This window comes from Cololabis saira, chromosome 3 (assembly GCF_033807715.1).
Source record: "Cololabis saira isolate AMF1-May2022 chromosome 3, fColSai1.1, whole genome shotgun sequence".
Taxonomy (NCBI): Eukaryota; Metazoa; Chordata; class Actinopteri; order Beloniformes; family Belonidae; genus Cololabis; species Cololabis saira.
The window spans coordinates 50,748,082-50,769,731 of record NC_084589.1 but is presented as its reverse complement, the minus strand read 5'-3'; the positions used below and the strand labels follow the sequence as shown (position 1 = coordinate 50,769,731).

Sequence of the window (21,650 nt, the reverse complement as noted above, 5' to 3'; positions counted from 1 at the left end):
AACGTTTTGTTCATGAGGCCCCAGTTGTCGTGTGTCCAAGTGTCTGTGTCCAGATGTCCAGATGTCCAGTTGTTGCGTGTTCAGGTGTCCAAGTGTCTCTGTCTGTGTCCAGGTGTACTTCCAGGTGTTCCTCAGTTCTCTCTGCTGTTGCCATGACAACGGCAGGTCCTGTAAACACAACAGGAGGGAGGTTGGAGACGTTTGTTCTTTGTTTTTAATGACTTCGTATCAGACTGTGAAGTTACCTCCTGATGACGACGGATGCAACCGCGACGACGATCAAGGTGATCAGACCAAACACAAGCAGGCGGACAATCAGCACCAGGTGACTTCCTGCAGGAGAGATCACACACCTGTGAGAATTTTCATAGACGATGAATAAATGAAACAAAGCACCTGAGATCACACACCTGTGAGAATCTTTAACGCTGTTTTAGCAGTGTTTTATTGAGGTTTTAATGGGAGCACCACGAAGAAAACATGCTTTTACAAACTGACAGTAACAAACAGTACCTTGCGTCACAAAAACTCATAATTTAGCCACTATAACAAAGAATAATATGTAAATAATAATAATGTCATAATCCGTGTATATATCACGACCACGGATCCCATTGACTTCGCATAGTACTATATCCGTGGTACTATATCCGTGTAGTGATAGGCTAATATGCTAGGTAGGAACCCTGGTATAGAGGCTGTGTTGCGGGGGGGGGGGGGGGGACAATAATAAAGTTACTTCTGAAGTGGAATGAGTTGGCTTGCGGTCGTGAGTTTATATGCCTCCAAATAAGGTTTCGGTGTACCTATAAACAACTGAACATGTCAGAAGTATTCTCGGAGGGTAAACAATAAGTTAGCTGGCGGAGTTTGGAAAGCTACAGTTTAAGCTGTCTGAAACAGCTCGCAGAGTTAGCAGAGGCTAACGAGACGACGCGGTAACATGGCACAGTTTCAAGTCTCCCCACCAGAGAAATTCACGTTCAAAGCCGAAGATTGGCAGAAGTGGATCAAATGCTTTGATAGGTTTCGTATTGCGTCCGGGATGGAAACACAAGCAGATGAAAATCAAGTCAATGCGCTAATCTACAAGATGGGCGAGGAAGCGGAGGACATATTAGTTTCCCTGCATCTCAGCCCTGTACAGGCGAGTGACTACGTGACTGTCAAAGATAGATTAGATGCACACTTTATAACCCGCCGGAACGTGATCTTTGAAAGAGCAAAGTTTAACCAGCGGCAGCAAGAGACGGGCGAGCCGGCTGACTGCTTCATCACCGCGCTGCATTGTCTCGCAGAGCACTGCGGATACGGGGCTCTGCACGACGAGATGGTGAGAGACAGACTAGTGGTGGGTCTAAAAGACAAACGCTTGTCCGAACAGTTAAAAATGGATCCTGAACTGACTTTAGAGAAAGCAGTTATCAGAGTTAAGCAAAGCGAACAGGTGAAAAAGCAGCAAGAAATGTTGAAGAGCAACTTTAAAGCTGACTTTACAAACACACAGCTGGATAATCTGCACGCGCAGAAACACAGTGGGGCACGATCAAAGCAAGCAAAATTTCAGCCCAGACAGACATTTAAAAAAGCATAGGACAGACAGTGCAAGAGATGTGGGAACACAATAGGGCATAATCTGCAACAATGTCCAGCAACAGAAGCTACATGCAACCATTGCAGAAAAAAAGGACATTATGCAACAGTTTGTCGAACAAAAAACCTTCATGAAGTGGATGTTGCAGCAACAGAGGCTGTAGATGACAATGGGATCGCTTTCCTGGGTTCAGTGGCAGCGGATTCATGTAGTAGCCCCTGGATGACAGCGATAAAAATGGACAATCAAGAAACAGTGTTCAAGATTGACACCGGTGCTGATGTGTCAGCAGTTCCAGAAACACTGTACGTTCAGGGCCAGTTTGCCAGACTGGAGAGGGCGGAAAAGATCCTAAAGGGGCCAGGGAGAACGACCCTCAACGTCAGTGGCAAGTTCACAGCCACTCTCACTAAAAGAAAAATAACTGTGAAGGAGGACATTTATGTGGTGAAGGGGCTGAGCACACCATTGCTTAGCCGGCCAGCAGCCACAGCACTGCAGCTGGTTGTCAGGCTGGACAACATCAGCCTTGACTGCACAGAGACTATAAATCAGGAGTTTCCAAAACTCTTCTCCGGTCTTGGCAAAATGGAGGGCGAGTACAACATCGTACTCAGACCTGGAGCTAAGCCATTCGCAGTCTCAACACCCAGGCGCATCTCCCTTCCCCTCCTTCCAAAGATTAAAGAGGAGCTGCACCGCATGGAACAACAAGGAGTCATATCAAAGGTGGAGGAGCCCACTGAGTGATGTGCTCCTATGGTGGTGGTACCCAAGCGTTCAGGCAGAGTTCAGATATGCACTGACCTCACTGAGCTGAACAAATCAGTGTTGAGAGAGAGGCACCCTCTTCCTTCGGTAGAAAACACGCTAGGACAGCTCGCGGGAGCCAGAGTGTTTTCAAAGCTGGACGCAAATGCTGGATTCTGGCAGATTCCGCTCAGTAAAGAGTCCTGTCTTCTAACCACATTCATCACTCTGTATGGGCGGTATCGCTACAACCGTCTGTGTTTCGGAATATCATCGGCTCCAGAGCACTTCCAGAAGCGCATGCAGCAGATCCTGGAAGGTTTGGATGGAGTTCTGTGTCAGATGGACGACATGCTCATCTGGGGAGCCACACAGAGTGAGCATGACGAGAGACTGCGGAGAGCTCTGTCACGGGTGCAGGAGGCAGGTGTGACTCTAAATGACAAATGCGAGTTCTCAAAGAGCAGGATAAAGTTTCTGGGGCAGGTTATTCAGGCATCAGGAGTCAGCGCAGACCCCGACAAAGTGAGCGCTGTGAGAGCCATGAAGGAGCCCAGTAACATCAGTGAGGTGAGACGCTTTCTTGGCATGACAAACCACCAGGGGAAATTTCTCCCCCACTTAGCTGAGAAGACCCGCCCACTCAGAGACCTGCTGAGAAAGACAAATATGTGGACATGGGGGTCACAACAGCAGCAAGCCTTCGACAGCATAAAGCAAGAACTTACTTCTCCTCCCGGGCTTGTTCTGTATGATCCTAACGCTGAAACGCTGGTGTCTGCAGACTCGTCATCTTATGGGATGGCCGCTGTTCTCCTACAGCGGCGAGACGGGGCAGAGTGGAAACCAGTTGCGTATGCTTCAAGATCTCTCAGCAGCACCGAACAGCGATATGCTCAGATCGAAAAGGAGGTGCTGGCCTCCACGTGGGCCTGCGAGAGGTTTTCTGAGTTTCTCATTGGGAAAAGTTTCTTCATCGAAACGGACCACAAGCCTTTGGTTCCGCTACTAGGTTCGAGGAACCTAGGTGAACTCCCACCACGCATACAACGGCTTTGCATGCGCCTAATGAGATTTTCTTACAGCATATCTCATGTGGCCGGCAAAGAGGTCGCGACCGCAGACGTGCTGTCCAGAGCACCCGTTAACAGCACATCTGAGGGTCTGCACGATGAAGAAATCAACCTGTATGCCGACTCTGTCGTGGCAGGCCTGCCAGCGACTGAGAAAAGACTCAGAGAAATTCAGACACATCAGGACGATGACGACATAATACGGCAGCTGAAGCTGTACTGTGCAGATGACTGGCCAGACAAGTTCTCAATCGGAAGAGTGTTCCAACCCTATCTGCCATTTGCAGGTGAGCTCACAGTTCACAACGGCCTGCTGCTCTACGGCTGCAGAATCGTCATTCCAGCTTCACTCAGAGCAGACATGCTGACCAAGTTGCACGAGGGTCACCTCGGCGTGACTAAATGCAGAGCAAGAGCTAAACAGTGTGGTGGCCGGGCCTCAGCAGAGAGCTGACGAACTTGATAGAGAGCTGTGACACCTGCGCCAGGGAGAGAATGAACCTTAGAGAAACAATGCTGACCACTGACTTCCCATCGAGGCCATGGTCGACAGTAGGTGCAGACCTGTTTCAGATAGATAATAAACACTATATAGTCATTGTGGACTATTTCTCCAGGTACTTTGAAGTAGCCAAGCTCACGTCCACATCATCAGAAGGTGTGATTGAGCACTTCAAATCTATCTTTGCACGCCACGGGATTCCAGAGGTGGTGCGCTCAGATAACGGACCACAGTTTGCATCTGAGCCTTTCAGAAAGTTTGCATTTGACTGGAACTTCAGTCACGTGACATCCAGTCCACGCTTTCCGCAGAGCAACGGGGAGGCAGAGCGGGCCGTACGGACCATCAAAAGTCTCCTCAAGAAGTCGAGCGATCCCTATCTCGCTCTCATGGCCTACCGTGCTGCTCCACTAGCCAATGGACACTGTCCCGCTGAGCTACTCATGGGTAGGAAAATCCAAACGACTGTTCCTGTCATTCCGTCCTGGCTCAAACCATTTTGTGCAGACATCGAGAATCTGAAAAGGTCAGAACAACTTTATAGACAAAAACAACAGCAAAACTACAATCGAAGAGACAGAGCACATGACATGCCGCAACTGCAACCCAGTGACCATGTGTTGGTCAGAGATGTGCGTCAGAGAGGCACAGTGGTTTCCCCGGCGGAGACACCAAGGTCCTATATCATCAAGACGGCCAGAGGTATCCTGCGCAGAAACCGATTCCACCTCTCGCCAACCTCTGTGGCACCTGAGAAATTCACCGACGCACCTGACACGTCACTGGAAAATGCAGTGCAGTGATGCAGTGAGCATGCCTGTCGCATCGGAGGTCCCGCAGGGCTCTGGTCAACAGACTCCAGTGTGTGAGAGACGTTTTCCTGCCAGAGTCAGGCAGACTCCGGTGCATTTACAAGACTATGTGAGATGAAAACATACACTGAGTGACCTTCGGGGCAGAATAATCCCCTCACTCCAGTGAAGGGTTTGGGCAGTCTACCCCATCCCTTACACATATGCACCATCTCACACACACACTACACACACAAAAAAAAAAAAAAAAAAAAAAAAGAAAGGAGATTGCTGTGGTGTGATATTTTGTGTTGATATTTTTGTTGATGTTTACAAAAGAAATGTTTATGTTTACAATTTGTTTAGAGAAGCACTGAGAAAAGGTTCATACCAGTGGTCTCAGGAATAAGCTAAGTGAGAAGTCACAAGTGTTCTTAATTGATAGGATATTATTTTTCTGATAATACTTGAATATCCAAGGTACTAATAGTTACAGTATGCTTGTGAAAAAAGTAGAGTTTTACATAACAGTTCTCAATATGTTCATTCTTGCATCTCCCAGGTAAAGTCTCTTAATCAGAAAGGGGGATGTAATGATAGGCTAATATGCCAGGTAGGAACCCTGGTATAGAGGCTGTGTTGCGGGGGGGGAACAATAATAAAGTTACTTCTGAAGTGGAATGAGTTGGCTTGCGGTCGTGAGTTTATATGCCTCCAAATAAGGTTTCGGTGTACCTATAAACAACTGAACAGTGCTCCCATTAAAACCTCAATAAAACACTGCTAAAACAGGGTTAAAAACAGGCTTTTACAAACTGACAGTAACAAACACTACCTTCCGTGACAAAAACTCATAATTTAGCCAAAATAATAAAGAATAATATATAAATAATAATAATGTAATATTTCGTGTATATATCACGACCACGGATCCCATTGAATTTGCATAGTACTATATCCGTGGTGCTCCCATTAAAACCTCAATAAAACACTGCTAAAACAGTGTTAAAAACATGCTTTTACAAACTGACAGTAACAAACAGTACCTTACGTGTCAAAAACTCATAATTTAGCCACTATAACAAAGAATAATATGTAAATAATAATAATGTCATAATCCGTGTATATATCACGACAACGGATCCCATTGACTTTGCATGGTACAATATCCGTGGTGCTCACACGGAATTATACCATTTTCCGTGTATATACCACGGAAAATAGTGGTGAGAGGTCGTGGGCATTTCAGGGATTTTTGTGAGATCAGGTTGAATCAAACGTTTTCTTCAAAAGAATCTCACTATGTCTTCGCACTGAGCTTACTCACTCATTTTAAGGAATATCTGAATAATATTAAGATTGTCAGAATCTGCCGGCTTGTCTCTCACAATGTTTTGATGCAGTAAATGCTCTAACTTTTGAATGGTTTGATATAGAGAGTCGTGGGTGGTGTCATCGGACTCAGTTTTGAGTCCTTGACTTTCACTGGTGCAAATTAACCCCGCCCCTTCTTCTGATTGGTCGATCCATATTTTCTGCAATAACTTTTGAATGGTTTGACATAGAGAGTCGTGGGTGGTGTCATCAGACTCGGTATTGAGTCCTTTACCTTCCTTGGTGCAAATTAGCCCCGCCCCTTCTTCTGATTGGTCGATATCTGATATTCCGATAACTTTTGAATGGTTTGACATAGAGAGTCATGGGTGGTGTCATCGGACTCGGTTTTGACTCCTTCACGTTAATTGGTGCAAATTAGCCCCACCCTTTCTTGTGACTGGTCGATATGTGATAGTTCCTATTTTCTGCAATAACTTTTGAATGGTTTGACATAGGAAATGTCATCAAAATCGTAATCAGGCAGTAGTCCCGTGGCACTTCAAAATTTCCAGGGAATTTTGTGTCTAGTTGGTTATACAATGTGCCAGTCATCAGCACAATTGGTTCCAATTAGCTCATTTTTTCATGACAAAAGGGGGTATGGGCTTCGTTTCCATACAGGCGCTCATTAGCTATTGTAGGCTGTAGAGGGGAGAGGGAAGCTCAGATAGGATCGAATGAGGTGTCAATCAAAAGGACAGCGTACAGACTCCATTTTGAGATAGTGCAGGAGAGAACCAAAACAATCGTTCAGTTTGTGATACAAGCATGACATTTGGTACACACATAGCCAAAGGCATTCCAAAAATAATTGGATATGGAGCCATCATGAATTTTCAACATGGCGCCCATCGCAGTCATTTTTCAAAATGGATGCCTGAAACAACTCTTTTTATATGACTTGGGGACATAATATGATATTTTAGACATATGTACCACATAAAGTACTTAGTAGATGTCTCTTGGATAATTGAAAAGTTGTCATTTAATATTCAAGATTGCCACCATTTTTTAAAGATGGCAGCCATCATTTGTGTGACTGTCTGATATGGATGATCTTGGAGTCTAATCAGTCATTATTTATGATGCAGAAATCAAATTTGAAACATTGGAATTGGCCAGAAGCTTCCTTCTACCTCAAAACTGAACATGACAACTGTTTCTTTCATGATAACAGCCACATGAGCCAAAATAAAATATATACCGTAATTTCATGAAAATAGATCTATTATGCATAAAAACAAACTTTGAACTAATAAACCAAAAAGATCCTCATATCTGCAAGAACTGAACCATCCAATGAATGGATAAGTAATAGAGTGGATGTTGAAGCTCAGCCAGGGCAAACTGGCAACTCATTTCAACTAATCACTCATTAGAAAACACTTGTTTCTGGCGTCCATTTTGAAAAATGGCTGCCATGGGCGCCATGTTGAAAATTCACGATGGCTCCACGTCCATATGTTTTGGGGAAACCTTTGGCTATTTGTGTACCAAATTTCATGCGTGTATCACAAACTGAACGATTCCTATACATTTTATAGCTAAACAGCTGGACTAAGACCAATATATCTGTTGTGAAGACGTGTAAAGCGGAGCTACAGCGAATAATAGTTGAAAATATGGGACATTGAGCGACTAATTTCAAATGATGCAGCGGCTGTTTGTGGATATTTACTGAATAATAATGTATTTTGGCCTAAATCTTTTTCGGCATTGAATCGACTGGACCTTTCTGAATGTAACCAGACCATTTTTGTGGGAATATTTTTGATCGGACGAGTACTATTAGGCTTCATTGGTGAGTTGGGTCAATTGCGTAAATGTTTGTTTGTTTGTTTGTGATGTTGATTTGTACCAACTGCTACGATTATATCCTGAAATGGTTTGCATCGGTGGAATCACAAGAATCTTAGTATCATGAGTACCTAACGTAACATATGAACCGTCAGAGTGGCAGGTTAAAAAAATAATAATAATAATTAAAGTTGCGCTACTCGTGTTAGGGTTTACTGGTGAGACCACGCGGTTCTGCTTCGCTCATATTTCCCTGAATGGTTTGATCTTTGAGTTTTTAAAGGGAAACCAGTTGATCCTGTTCCGGTTCTGCTGAGAATGTCTACATTTATTTATCTTTTATCTCTTTATACGAAAGAGTTGTTAAATATTTTAATTCGTCTACCTTCACTCACTCTGCTGTTTTCTCCATTGGCTCTCTCTCCTTTGTGTCATGTTGCACTGCAGTGTTTTTGCCGTGTTTTTTATTGCACCGATATGTTCAGTTCCAGCGAACTGAAATAGGAAGACCACTTCCTTTAACTCTCCGTTGCCATGGCGATCCCCGGTATCAGAGCTCTGCTGATAATGGCCTTTTAAGTCGCAGTAACTGAGAGTTGACTGAACCAACTCTGAACTCCTTTCCTGAAACCGAGAACCCAGAGTTTCTGAACTCTGGGTTTGTTGAACATCGTTGTGAAACGAACCCCTGGATGTTTCCAGCGGCTCCCCGTGACCTTACAAGTAAAGAAAATGAAGTGGACACGGACATCTGTCTGATTCTGCCATCAGATCATAAATGATCTGATGATGTTTTGGTGTTAGTGGGACGTCTGCAGCTTCCTGGAAACCAAATGAAGGAGAAGTTCAGACTAACCACCATCAGGACCGTCTCCATCTCCGTCTCCGTCCTCCACCTGCAGGCTGAACGAGTCAGACCGTGTGTTCACGTCCGTGCTCAGAACGCAGGTGTATTTCCCAGAATCCTCTGCGGTCAGAGGGCCGAGCTGGAGGGCGTGTCCAGACTCTGAGAGGGCGTGGCCATCTCTGAACCAGATGACATTCAGGTCTTGGATGGTGCAGGGTGAAGAGGTGCACTGCAGGGAGACTGATTGACCTCGTCTGGACTCGTTACTGGAGGCTTCTATTTTCAGTTTAATCCAATCTGAAGTACAAAAGTTAATTAGTTTTCATCATATTGATGATCAATATTTGTACCAGATTAAGGACGTTTTTCTTACCGACAACTCTGACCGTCACTCCGGTCGTGTTAGTGAAATGTCCTAGAGGATCATCAGCTTCCATCCTGAAGCGAAACGTTGAGCCGTCTTGTGACCCGCCTGGTCCTGTACCGTCTTTCCACTGAACGTCTCTGATCTGTAAAGTGCAGTTTCCCTTCTTGTCTCCCAGGTATTGATAACGAGGGTCGTTGTTTGGTGAATTACTGTCAAACACAGACGGGGTAAGGCTCTGACAGACCAGATGGTTCTGACACCAGACGACTCTAACGATCCGCAGTTGAATTTCTATTTCGCCTATCTCTAAAGACTCTAAAGGTGTGAAGCTGCAGGGGAGGGTGACGGTGGATCCTCGTACTGCACATGTTTCTGTAAACGGGTATATCACACTTGGAACTTGAGCACCTGAAACAAAATGGTGATTTTTCATTTTCATTTCATTTCTTTCTTTATTTCATTCATTAAAAGAAAAACGAAACAGTTCAATATAATTACAACAAATGTCTTTCGTCTAATGAAAGGGAAGAGAAAGAAGACTAAGTTTATTTTAACTGTCCCTTTTTCCTAGGAAATCAAATTTCAATTAATGTAATAATAAAGAAAACTAAAAATTACAAATTACGCAAAAAAACACTTTCTAATAAACGTAATTTAAGAAAAAAAAAACAGAACAAAACCAAAACTACAACAATGTTTTAAAATAACACAAAATAGCTGTCGTCAAACACAGATAGTAAGAGAAAAAAAAGAAAACCCAACTAACTTAACAATTATCATGATATTTCTTCATCAAACTGGCTTTTATTATTCTTTTCAATGTAATGTTTGATTTGCATTCTTTGGCTTCTGTATCCAGATTGTTCCATAAACTGATAACTTTTACAGAAACACAACTTTCCATTAATTTTGTCCTGAATTTTGTTTTTTTTAAAGATCTCTGTTCCTTTTAAGTTATACTTATTTTCTCTTTTTTCAATCTTTTTCTGTATATTGATTGGCAAAATGTTATTATGAGCTAATTTCCACATCATTTTCAGAATTCTGTGTTCCACTAATTCACGAAATTTCAACAGTTTTAACTGAAGGATTAATGGATTTGAAGGATGACTATATTGTTTTCTACTAATTATTCTTATGGCTTTTTTTTTGTAAAATGAAAATAGACTGAATATATTTTTTACAAGCATTTCCCCAAACTTCAATGCAACAGGTCAGATATGGAACAATCATAGTGTTTTATCAAATATACAAGACCTTGTTATCCAGTGAATCTTTTACTTTGTGTAACAGAGATATTGTTTTTGATATTTTTACTGATGATCAGAATTTTTGTGAATAAAAGAGAAAACCCATCTGTTGGTCAGTGTTTCATGAACTCCGTTAGAAGAAGAAGATCCAGTCCTACCTGCTGAAAACACCAGAACCGTCCAGAGAGTCAGTTTGATCCAAATGTCCATCCTTCTGTTTCACTGGGCTGATTTTCCTCTTGAATATGTGACGGCACCTGAACGGAGATGATTTAGACTCTGACCGTCAAACTGAGGAGGAGACTTTATATCTGCCGACGATCTTTAATTTCTGCATTTCATCTCTTCTTCCTCTTTCTCACTAATGACTCTTGACCGGAATTAATTTGAGGAAGTTCTTTTCAGCTCCTCACGTAGGAAAGTCCTGCAGGTGGCTGAGCAACGGCTGATTTTATCCGATTTTCACAACAAAACTACAGTTGGATTTCTCTGGATTTCTCTTTCTCTGTTTGAATTCAACATTGTTAACGTTAATGTGTAAAATAGGAGGTATTATTTTAGCAGATGTTTGTCCAATGAAGCTATTGCTAAATTTAGTGAGGCCATTGCTCATCTTGCGATAGTGGAAAATAGTTACGTATTCAAGGCCAGTGACCTCTGTTTGACCTCTGTTTGACCTCTGCAGATGTTGATTTCCTTGTTAGTAACTGCAGATCTGCTGCACTCAGCTGTAGATGCAAATTGCTCCTTTGAAAAGGAGGGTTTCCAACCAGAGGAGCTTAACTCCCTGGTATAATTCAGATATCCGCATGTTGAAACAAAGTGTGGGTAAAATGGAAAGGAAGGGGTCTCTTGTAAGTCTGTAGACTCCTATCGTGAATGGAAAGATAATCTGTTAGTATATAAAAAAGCTGGAACAGCTTATTATTCATCGTTGATGGAGGATAACAAAAGTAACCCACGTTTTCTGTTCAGCGCTGTAGCCAGGCTGACAAAGAGTCACATACTGGTTCAGCTGGACCTCATACTGGTTCTACTGGACCTCAGGTAAGGGATTAGTTCCATACTGGTTCAGCTCTAGATTGGTTTAGATCAGATCTATCTGACAGATTCCAGTTTGTTCATGTTCATGAGGTTTCTTCAAAAACAGGCGAAGGTCTGCTACGGTGTCCTGCAGGGTTCAGTTCTAGGGTCTATGGTGTCCTGCAGGGTTCAGTTCTAGGGTCTGCTATGGTGTCCTGCAGGGTTCAGTTCTAGGGTCTGCTGTGGTGTCCTGCAGGGTTCAGTTCTAGGGTCTGTTATGGTGTCCCGCAGGGTTCAGTTATAGGGTCTGTTATGGTGTCCCGCAGGGTTCAGTTCTAGGGTCTGCTATGGTGTCCCGCAGGGTTCAGTTCTAGGGTCTGCTACGGTGTCCCACAGGGTTCAGTTCTAGGACCTGCTATGGTGTCCCGCAGGGTTCAGTTATAGGGTCTGTTATGGTGTCCCGCAGGGTTCAGTTCTAGGGTCTGCTATGGTGTCCCGCAGGGTTCAGTTCTAGGGTCTGCTACGGTGTCCCGCAGGGTTCAGTTATAGGGTCTGTTATGGTGTCCCGCAGGGTTCAGTTCTAGGGTCTGCTATGGTGTCCCGCAGGGTTCAGTTCTAGGGTCTATGGTGTCCCGCAGGGTTCAGTTCTAGGGTCTGCTATGGTGTCCCGCAGGGTTCAGTTCTAGGGTCTGCTACGGTGTCCCGCAAGGTTCAGTGCTAGGACCTGCTATGGTGTCCTTTATGGTGTGACAAATATGTATAAAATAAACACAAACAACTTCTCTCATTCACAGGAATCAGAATTTATTTACACAAGTGTTAATAGATAATGAAACAACACTTATGATGCCTAAACTACATATAAACAACAACTAACTAAACATTAAACACAAACTTCAGATCGTGTGTGTGTGTGTGTGTGTGTGTGTGTGTGTGTGTGTGTGTGTGTGTGTCAGGACGCCACGTAACGTGGACCAAAAGGAAATTGGCCAACAACGTCATGTCGTAAGACCTCAAAGAGAGGTAGCGGATGCAAAAGAGCTCAGAGGCTTTATGGCCAAGATACAAGTCAGTGTGTGTGTGTGTGTGTGTGTGTGCATGTGTGTGTGTGTGTGTGTGTGTGAGTGTGTGCAGGGGTTAGTAGAAGAGGATGAGAGAAGTAGAGTAGAAAGTAAAACCCAAGACACTAGAATAACTTGTCACCACCAGAAAACCAAGTTCTTCTGATGTTTCCCACACAGAGACTGAAGTGGCAAAAAACAGTGAAAGATGGTTTGTCCATTAACCCCTCTTCTTTCCTTTGTCTGAAATGTTTGCCACATGGAACACAGGTACCGACTTCTAACTGACTCGCAGCATTTCAGAAATAAACAATGATGACGTATCCATTCCTTGCGGTGTAACATTGATTTATTTTACAAAAACAAATTTTAACACTGGGCTTTATGCCAAAATAATGAGTTTGCTGAGCTGAGCATGGCTGAGGTCAATAATGGTGTCCGCCTGGCACCTGCTTCCTCCACCAAGCCCAAGGACAACCCCTATATGGGAGTCAGTGCACCGCACCAGGTCACCTGCAGAGGGCGTACACTGACAAAAGGGATTAGACACTCAAAAAATACAGGGTGAACAGAAAACTTCATTATGGCTCTAACAGAGACCAATGTAAAACTAACTTCACATGTTTTGGTCCTTCAACTGGGAAATGAGGAAGTTTGTTTTCTGTTGTGGAAGAACATGTCATCAAGATCCAGCAACGTGTAAGCAGCAGCAGACAAACGATAAAATAAACCAACACACTTAAGCTAATAAACCCAGTTGTGACGGGATCAGCGGTCCGGCTAACAACGTAAAACTAAACTAGTTAAATTTGTTAACTATGTTTTTCTGCCCAGAAAACAGCCTCTTATGAGGATCTCTGTAGTTGAAGATAAAGGTGGTTTGGTCTGGCAGGTCAGCGTTCCTTGGTGAACAGCTGGATGGTTACGCTCCTTGGTGAACAGCTGGATGGTTACGCTCCTTGGTGAACAGCTGGATGGTTACACTCCTTGGTGAACAGCTGGATTGTTCCGTTCCTTGGTGAACAGCTGGATGGTTACGCTCCTTGGTGAACAGCTGGATGGTTACACTCCTTGGTGAACAGCTGGATTGTTCCGTTCCTTGGTGAACAGCTGGATGGTTACGCTCCTTGGTGAACAGCTGGATGGTTACGCTCCTTGGTGAACAGCTGGATGGTTACGCTCCTTGGTGAACAGCTGGATGGTTACGCTCCTCAGGTGAACAGATGGATGGTTACGCTCCTTGGTGAACAGCTGGATGGTTACGCTCCTCAGGTGAACAGATGGATGGTTACGCTCCTCAGGTGAACAGATGGATGGTTACGCTCCTCAGGTGAACAGATGGATGGTTACGCTTGTTGAAGAATAATATAAAATCCAGTTCAGGAATCCGCTGTGGGGTTGAGAGTTTTATTCAGTAAGCCGGCGGTGAGCAGGACCTACTCAGACGAGTGTCTGGGTTGGTGTGCTGACCCAGAGTGATTTGGCAACAGGGTTTTTATACAAAAAGTTCAAAGTCCAGACGGTAAGAATCAACAACCCAAAGGTAAAAGACAAGGAGCAATTAAAAGCTATTTACAATCAGATGTGATTGTTCAGTTGGAACTAGGAGGACGGAGGAACTGAGGAAGTCCATGATATGGCACCCCCGTGGATAAAGTCCTCGTCTCTGCAGGGGGCTGGAAGTCGAAGCCACTTCCATGGTGCCGTCTCAGCAGGGATGCAGGCTGTCGGAAATTGCATGACAATGTGTCTCAAGCAGGGGTGCAGGGGTATGAGGCTGGAGCCACCTGTAAGTCGTCGTCCCTGGAGGGGGGGTAGGAAGCTGGAACTTGCTTGACAATGTGTCTCAAGCAGGGGTATGAGGCTGAAGTCACCTGCAAGGAGTTGTTCCCTTCAGGGTTTCAGGAAACTGACATTCAGGTCGACCACGGTGCTGTCACAATGCCTCATCAATTCACAGTTTTTTTTTGTTGAATTACAGTGGAGTACATAATTTTAGTAGTAGTTTGAGTGATACATATTTTGCAAGTGAACCTTAAACATGTGATCAGAAGCCAAATAACAATTAGGAGTCCAAACCCCAACAAATCAAATTCAAATATCAAGTAACCAACGTGTCCTAACTGTTCTTTAAACCAATCAAACAAGCTAGTTATGACAGGTGTACGTAACGTTTTGGCAATATCTTTCAAGTGATCCGTTATTTCTTGGACTGTGGCATTGCGGGTATAAATGTACAACATTCAGCTTTAATGACAGCACAAGTTCCCCCTTGAGAAGCTAGTAAATACATCATCCTTACAGCAGTCATTTCTTGTGAGAGCATAGGCATGCCTTTTGCAGTGGTGTTTGCTAAATCTTCAACTGCATGGGATAAATCTCTTATCTGGTCCAAAGCTGCCATGACTCTGTAATTTGGAACGGGGGCAACAAAAAATCTTGTCCATGGCGTTTGTGTGTGTGTGTGTACAATTCTCTTTTAACAATGCAAACTTTTGGTGGTACAGTAACGATTCTCATGGCTGGTACCACATGGCCCAGACCACATATTCCAGACCAACAGTTTTTGGTAGGTATTCATAAGCTTTCTTGCCAAAAATCCAGTAAACACCTTTTGGTAGAGGTATGGAACAGTGATTAACCATTGTAGCAAGGTAGCTATAATCCTCAATGGAATCGGACAGTGGATTTTGGCTTGTTTTAGGCTTAACAAACGGTTCTTCAAAAGGAGAGTATGTGGAGTCACATTTCGATGTCACAGTATAATTGTCTCGTTTGTGGGGTTTGTGACAGGTGCAGTGCTCATAAGAGGAATTGAAGTTCAAAATGTAACAGGTGTCACATGAAGTAATAGGTCTTGTTTGTGGTTTCTGTAAGTTTCTCTGTCTTGTTCCTGTGACAGATGTGAGTGTCTTGGCGTGTACAATGCATCTGCTTCTGGGCCTGCTTTGGCCTGCGTTGTTTCTCTGCTCCTCTGCCAGTCGTGGATGCCTTGGGTGTTGGAGTTCATTTACTTCTGGGCTTTCCTTGCCTGCGTTTTCTTTCAATGGCTCCGACGAGGAGCCCCAGGAAGAAGAAGGAATCGGCTGGTTTCCGGTGCATGGTCGAGGAGTTGTTTCCTTGCAGTGGGATGCGTGGATCCAGGTTAGACGTCCCTCACACTTGATTCCAGTGTCGGTGGTGAGCAGGACGTGTTGAGGCTTGGACCAGCGAGGATTTCTCTGACATAGACCCAGTCCCCGGGCTGGAGATTATGGCATGGTTTGCCACTAGAAGGAGACTGGACAGCTTTTACTTTTCTGTGGATTGACTGAACGGCAGAGGTTAGAGCAGAGCAAAATGATATCATGGATTCATCCATGGCATGGAAGTCCATCGTCGTCATATATAGAACTGAATTGCTTGGTATAGTCATAGGTCTACCCGTAATCCTTTCATGAGGCGTGAGTTTGTGCTTCCTAATGGGTGTTGACCTCATTGACATTAGGACCAAAGGCAACAACATTGTCCATTTAAGTCCGGTTAAAAAAATTATCTACAAGAACATTTTCATATCCCTTTCATTTTGGTATATGAATAAAGTCTATTTGCAGAGCTTCAAAAAGGTCACAGTGGGGGGAAGTGTTGATAATGTTCACAATATTTTTTTTCATAGGATGCAAATCTTTGAGCTTATCAGTATTTCAACACTATCTGACACATTCCCCCTTTGCTCACATGTGATTAACTATGTGACATGCTTGCTAGTCACGGGTACAAGGATGTGGGTGTCACAACGCGGCCGTCGTTGCTGACCCATAAATTATTTACATTTTTACAACCATGGGAATGCTACAATCCGTTTTTCTTCACCTCAGTAGTCTCTTGTAGGAGGGCTACATCATTAGGAAGAGCCAGGTCGTTAGCGGGTATAGAAGGGCAGAGCTTTACATGGACAGGTAAGCCAAATTTGGCAGTTTCTTTTGCTGCATGGTCAGCTGAAGCATTGCCTAGTGAAACAGGGTCCTTGGATTGAGTGTGGGCTTCACATTTAACAAAGCAATAGATGAAGGTAGTTGACAGGCTTCTAACAGTTCACCAATCAATTTACCACGTTTAACGGGTGTCCGCGAGGATGTGATAAATCCTCGGTTCGCCCACAATATACATATACAAAGTCGTGTACACAACCAAAAACATATCTGGAATCTGTATAGATTGTAACAGTTTTACCTTTTGATCAGTGTATATAGTTTCAGCTACTTGGGTGGAGCTGGAAGAGGGCAGGGTGGTGCTTTCAACAATTAAGAATTATCACCAATTGTATAACCTGCATATGGTATTCCATTTTTTTATAAGCAGAGCCGTCAGTGAAGAAAACAAGAAAAGTCAGGATGAGTAGGGTTAAAGACAGAAGTGTCAAAAGTATTCACATTCATTACTCAGGTAGAAGTATAGATACTACAGTTAAAAAAATACTCCTGTAGAAGTTGAAGTATCATCTCAAGTTTTTTTTACTCAAGTAAAAGTATAAAAGTACCGGTTTCAAAACTACTTAAAGTATAAAAGTAAAAGTAATGTAAGGGGGGAGGGGAAGCCATTAAGGCTAAAAGCCATTGAAAATGAATGTATCTTAGTATAATGCAAATATATTAAAGAACCATATATGTGTACTATTGAGCATTAACACATGTTTCAGAGAGCAGACACGTACAAACCAATAGTGTGTCGGAATGGTATTATATACTTCTCATCCAACCACAACCAAATTCACTCTATCCGGATGTCGCAATATAACTGGATAGTTTTTTTTTTTAAAGGCCAAAATGAAATAGAGTAACGAGGCTGTTTTTAAAATGTAAGGAGTAAAAAGTACAGATAATTGTGTGAAAATGTAAGGAGTAAAAGCAAAAAGTCGTCTGAAAAATAATTACTCCAGTGAAGTATAGATAACCAAAATTTCTGCTTAAGTAAAGTAACAAAGTATTTGTACTTCGTTACTTGACACCTCTGGTTAAAGACTAGTTGGACATGCTTTCAGAAAAGGCTTATAGACACTATAGTTGGCTCAGAGACAGATTTCCATGCGCTTACATGATGAAGTTACCATAGGCAGGATAAGATTACGTAGGTTGGGACGCTCTGATTTGCTTTGTTTGAGACGTGTGACGTGGGGCCTTTGTTGATTGATGTGAATGAATGAATTGGCTGGTTCCTCTGCGCCTCCTCTTTGCGCTCAACCTGTTGTAGGAAACACTTGGGCAAGCATTAGTATTTTCATACATTTCAGATTCTTTTTTTTCCTGTGTTATCCAGCCCTATCCTTTGTTGAGGGCAATTAGCAAATATATATTTTGCATGTACCCTGGAGGAAATCCATCAATCTGATCTCGTGACAGACCACAATTCTCTTTTGCTGTCAACATTATTTTAGCATAAAGCTCCCTGGGATTATCAATTTTCCTTGTTTAAGTTTTGTGAGAGGAGTAAAGTCAACCTGTATTACTTCCCTCTGAACTGTTAAGGCAATAAATATTGTAAAAAGGTCTGAGCTTGCTCTGGTGTGATTTTGGCAACAGCTGTGGGATTAAAGAGAATCTCACAAGCATCAAGTACTTTGCGCATCAAGTACTTTGCTTTTCAAATCATGTGGCAAAGTTAGTTTAACACAGTGTTTCTTAATCCTGGTCCTCGTGGGCCCCTGTCCTGCATGTTTTAGATGTTTCCCTGCACCAACACACCTGATTCTAATTAATGGTCCTAATTAGTTCGTCACCAAGGTCTGCACAACTCTGTTGATGACACAGGTACTTGTATCACGGTGTGCTGAAGCAGGGTAACATCTAAAACATGCAGGACAGTGGCCCACGAGGACCAGTATTGAGAAACACTGGTTTAACAGCTGTTTCCTCTAGCCATTTTTGTTTATTTATTTAAAATCTCTTACTATTACTTTAAGTTCTCTTTCAGCTCCAAGTTTTGTAGACAACATCTTTTCTCATTGTGATCAGTGGTCCTCAGATCTTGGACTGTTGTTAAATCCAGTCGTCATCAGAAGTGTCATCGTCACTTGATTCTTTAATCTGTTTCACCGGATAAAGGTTTTGATTTTATCATTTAACTGGTTCTCTAATTTCATTTTTGTCTGCGTTGTGTTTTTAACTTCTTTAAATTTTTTCACAGGATAAATAGTTGTAGCATGTGATTGTGGAGGACCCAGTTAACAAGTCCAATACCATCTTTGTCTGCGTTGTGTTTTTAAATTCTTCTGGTTGAGCCATCGGCTTTTTATTTTGATCTGTAAGCGAAGCTATTTGGGATTCTGCATTACGGCGTCTACTTTCATCCCTCAAAAATCTGAGGGAGTTGAAGTGCTTTAGTTATTTTAACCATATTTAATACTAATTAAGTAACAAATAAAACTAACGAATAAAACTAACAAATAAAACTATCAGTACCGTAATTACCATACATGTATTTAATAAGACCAGTCAACTCTTTCTCTGACTCTCTACTGAAAAACTTCCCAAAAACTTTCCATTTTTCTTTCTGTAAGATCCCTCCAAAAAACTTTCAATTACACTTACTTTTACCCACAAATCACTTGCTAATTCTTCCAATCATCAGTCTACTTCAGAGCATACAAATCATTCCTGTTGATGCAAGGAGAGCACTTCAGATCCTTGCAGAAATGAAATATACCTCCAAGTATTTTGGGAGAGCAAATCATCCCCACTTATAAAAAACAGTTCCTCTACATATATGCCTATTTCCCATAAAATTCTCAGTGTTCCAACACTTCTTCTGGACCTCAAGTCCTGCATATGCTATAAGTCCCACTGGACTACTCTTGGTACTCAGACCAGCATGGCACTCTGGCCATTTCTCTCTTTAATGTTACCCGAGATATAACACCTTTTTAGAAAAGAGTCGAATTCTAAGGCAGGAGAAGCAAAGCATTCTCACAACCCAATCAAATTCAAGTGTTATGAAATTGTCAGCATTCCTAAACATCTCTACAATAACCTTCCCAATAACCCCTGCTCATAACCACACAGCGGACTTACCTAAAATTTCAGGATGACGTCAAACTATTCTCTGGCACTCCAATTCACAGACTTTCAACAACAACCCAGCAACAATAATTTGGGATTTTGCAAGTGGATCCCTTACCTCTGAAAATTTAGATAGAAGTCACTGGTTGTGCCGTTGGTCTGGAAAAAGGAGTTCCCATCAAAGGTCTATTGTCATCCGGGTCACAGCACCAAATTGTTGAGGAATTTATCAAAATCAGTTCATAAGTCCGCTCGTGGTATAGTGAGTTTTTATTCAGCCGGCAGTGAGCAGATCTACACAGACGAGTGTCTGGTTGATATGCTGACCCAGAGTGATTTTGCAACAGGGTTTTTATACAAAAGTTCAAAGCACAGATGGTAAGAATCAACAACCCAAAGGTAAAAGACAAGGAGCAATTTAAAGCTATTTACAGTCAGATGCGATCGTTCAGTTTGGGACTACCCCCTGAGGAGTCAGGAAGTCCATGATATGGTATCCTCCGTGGATCAAGTCCTTGTCTCTGCAGGGGCTGGAAGTCAAAGCTACTTCCACGGTGCCTGTCTCGGCAGGGATGCAAGACGCCGGAACTTTTGTGACAATGGGTCAAGCGGGGGTATGAGGATGGGGCAACCTGCAAGGTGTCGTTCCCCTGCAGGGGTTTCAGGAAACTGGAACTTGCATGACAATGCGTCTCGACATCGGGAGCTTGTGAGGTGTTACTCTCTCGTCGTGAGGTGTTAATCCCTCGTTGTGAGGTGTTAATCTCCTCACAAACTTCAAACGTTGAAGTTTGTGAAGTGAAATGAACTTTAAGAACAAATGAATTCTGGTCAAATCTGTTTATTAAAGACAGAATGAGGGAGTGATGCAGCGACGTCTCAACACCACAACATTTCAGGTCGGCACTGATATTAAACATTGTTTATTTATAAAGGATTATAAATGATCACATGAACGATCACGTCACTTCTGATTGTCGTAAACTTGTTTGTTGTTTTATAAAAACCAACAGCAACACGTGAAAGCTGATGTTTCCTCCTCCATCTCCGTTCCAGGCCTTTCCAGGTCTACCATGGATCTACTAGGGTTCCCTGATGGATCTACTAGGGATCCACAATGGATCTACGATGGATCTACTAGGGATCCACGGTGGATCTTCAGGAGTTCAGGGCTGACAGAGTCCAACTCCTGACTGACCACCAGCTTCAAGACTGAAACGAAGGTTCTGATCGGTTTCAGGTCCATGTTTTCATCGGTGAGACCCGGACGGGAGGACGAACGGCTGATGGAGGAGGAGACGGGGAACTACAGACGTGGAACTACAGACATGGAACTACAGACGTGGAACTACAGACGGGGAACTACAGACGGGGAACTACAGACGAGGAACTACAGACGAGGAACTACAGACGAGGAACTACAGACGGGGAACTACAGACGGGGAACTACAGACGGGGACCTACAGACGGGGAACTACAGACGGGGAACTACAGACGGGGAACTACAGACGTGGAACTACAGACGTGGAACTACAGACGGGGAACTACAGACGGGGAACTACAGACGGGGAACTACAGACGGGGAACTACAGACGTGGAACTACAGACGTGGAACTACAGACGGGGAACTACAGACGTGGAACTACAGACGGGGAACTACAGACGGGGAACTACAGACGGGGAACTACAGACGGGGAACTACAGACGTGGAACTACAGACGGGGAACTACAGACGGGGAACTACAGACGGGGAACTACAGACGGGGAACTACAGACCTGGAACTACAGACGGGGAACTACAGACGGGGAACTACAGACGTGGAACTACAGACGGGGAACTACAGACGGGGAACTACAGACGGGGAACTACAGACGTGGAACTACAGACGGGGAACTACAGACGTGGAACTACAGACAGGGAACTACAGACGTGGAACTACAGACGGGGAACTACAGACGGGGAACTACAGACGGGGAACTACAGACGGGGAACTACAGACGGGGAACTACAGACGGGGAACTACAGACGGGGAACTACAGACGGGGAACTACAGACGTGGAACTACAGACGGGGAACTACAGACGTGGAACTACAGACGGGGAACTACAGACGGGGAACTACAGACGTGGAACTACAGATGTGGAACTACAGACGGGGAACTACAGACGTGGAACTACAGATGT

The 21,650-nt window shown here is 43.5% G+C and overlaps 1 protein-coding gene across 1 annotated transcript; it reads right to left on the bottom strand.

Annotated features, from left to right (window-relative positions):
- Positions 1–8,735: 8,735 nt before the first annotated feature.
- Positions 8,736–20,712, bottom strand: LOC133440768 (uncharacterized). Its single transcript, XM_061718086.1, has 4 exons — positions 20,616–20,712; positions 10,507–10,627; positions 9,105–9,307; positions 8,736–9,028 (listed from the first exon to the last, which is right to left on the bottom strand). Exons 1-4 carry the CDS (start codon positions 20,710–20,712, stop codon positions 8,736–8,738), a joined length of 714 nt encoding a protein of 237 aa, XP_061574070.1.
- Positions 20,713–21,650: the final 938 nt, after the last annotated feature.